The 1768-nt window shown below is 37.9% G+C and overlaps 1 protein-coding gene across 1 annotated transcript; it reads right to left on the reverse strand.

Moving 5' to 3' along the window:
- Positions 1–621: 621 nt before the first annotated feature.
- LOC121287535 (lysophosphatidic acid receptor 6-like) lies at positions 622–1566 on the reverse strand. The gene has a single exon (XM_041205471.1). It carries the CDS (start codon positions 1549–1551, stop codon positions 622–624), a length of 930 nt encoding a protein of 309 aa, XP_041061405.1. The 5' UTR covers positions 1552–1566.
- Positions 1567–1768: the final 202 nt, after the last annotated feature.

Consider the following 1768-nt stretch of genomic DNA (forward strand, 5'->3'; position numbering starts at 1 on the left):
TCCTTTTATCTTGTATCTCTTCTGACTTATCCTCCATTCTGGACATCTGATCCAAATCACATAAATTTGGGCTACACTTTTTACAAGCTAAAAATTATTAAGAAATTGACTCCTGGGAGCTTGACTCTGAGATAAATGGCAATACTTGACTTTATGCACACACTCAAAACAATTTGCAAAAATATAGAAGTATCAGTATAAATACAACCTAAAATCCCATCAGTAATTGAAAGAAAGTCATTCCCAATGCCTATATTTCCAGTCATTCATGATTGAACGTTCTGGAACCTGGTTCTGATATTGAAGTGACTATAATCAAATGTTAATTTTGCCTTTTGGGCTACCCTTTGCAAACATAAAGATCCTAATAAAATAAATCTGTTACCTCTTGGGTAGCTGCTCAATAGTAAATTAATGTTTTTCACCATTTAAAATTCTATATCCCAAACATTGGAAAGCTATTTTTTAATTCTGTTATCATGTCAGTTCATCATGAGACTAGCTTCATTACCAGTATCCACTGTTCTCTATTTCAGTGTTATATGCAGGCCAGTGGTAGATGATTATAATTTGATCCAGGCACGTGATCTAGTTGAATCCTGCAACTCATCTAATATGGGTTCAAACTGTATTCTTGATCTTTGATTTCCAGAAACCCTTAATGATCGAATAGTAGTACATTCCAACCAGGCAACAGTTTGTGGTCGCCAAACATTGAGAAATCTGGAGAAAGGCTCGCAGAGATGTCTGGTAATCAGTTGTAATATATTCCTGCCTTGCTAAAAAGTACAGCAGCATGGCTACATGATATGGTGTAAAGCAGAGAAGGAAGGTCACCAGATTTGGAGAGATAATGTTCATAGATGCCTTCATGCTTATATCGTCTCTCTCTACATCCACTCTTTGCAATGTTCTGATCATCTGAATACTACAGAAAACCACAGCAAATGCAGAAATTAAATATATGAGTTCCATACTCAGGGGGATTACACCTTTTTTCCAAAACTCAGAAAAACCTACGAAACATATTTCTTTGGATTCCTGCGGACACTCGGTTTGGGTGTAATATGGAATGCTTACAGACCAGATACAAACCCACACCACAGTACAGGCGATGATGGCTTTCTTTGGAGATCTGAGGGTTTGTGCCAGAAAAGGATGCTTGATAGCGGTGTACCGATCCACTGATATTAGCATTATTAACAGGATTGTCCCGTAAGTGTTCACAAAGTACAAGGACTCCACAAACTTGCAGAATGTTGTTCCCAGGTGCCACTTTCCATATCCATTGTCGGCGTAGATTTTGAAAGGCAGGGAGAAAAGCAGAAATATATCACAAATGATCAGGTTTGTCATGTAGATCGTAGATTCCATCCACTTCTTTAACCTGATGCAGAGCATGTAGAGTGCAACCGAATTAATGATCACTCCCAGGATGAACGTTGGTATGTGCAGTACATACTGAAATGTCTTCACGAATTGAAGGTCCGTTGTATGGTTCAAAATGCATATATTTGCTGAAAGTAGAAGCGGGAAATTGGTTGTGTGCATCGGTACACGATATCCGAGTACGTTTACCAAGTTCTGTTTTATGTTTAAATTTGTTGTAATTTTCTATCTGTCTCACAATTCCAGGAGTGTAAACATTTCACAAAAATGAACTCAAAACCCTGTATTATAAGAAGTAACGGCTGATAATTCTTAGTTAAGACCTGCAGTCACGCTGTTTCGGAGATTGGCTCGGAATACTGAATTTACAGCTTCTAGC

The sequence above is a fragment of the Carcharodon carcharias genome, chromosome 2 (genome assembly GCF_017639515.1).
Source record: "Carcharodon carcharias isolate sCarCar2 chromosome 2, sCarCar2.pri, whole genome shotgun sequence".
In the NCBI taxonomy this organism is placed as follows: Eukaryota; Metazoa; Chordata; class Chondrichthyes; order Lamniformes; family Lamnidae; genus Carcharodon; species Carcharodon carcharias.

Bases quoted from the DNA above. Each gene is read 5' to 3' on its own strand.
- LOC121287535 (XM_041205471.1), bottom strand. From the start codon at position 1,551: ATGCACACAACCAATTTCCCGCTTCTACTTTCAGCAAATATATGCATT.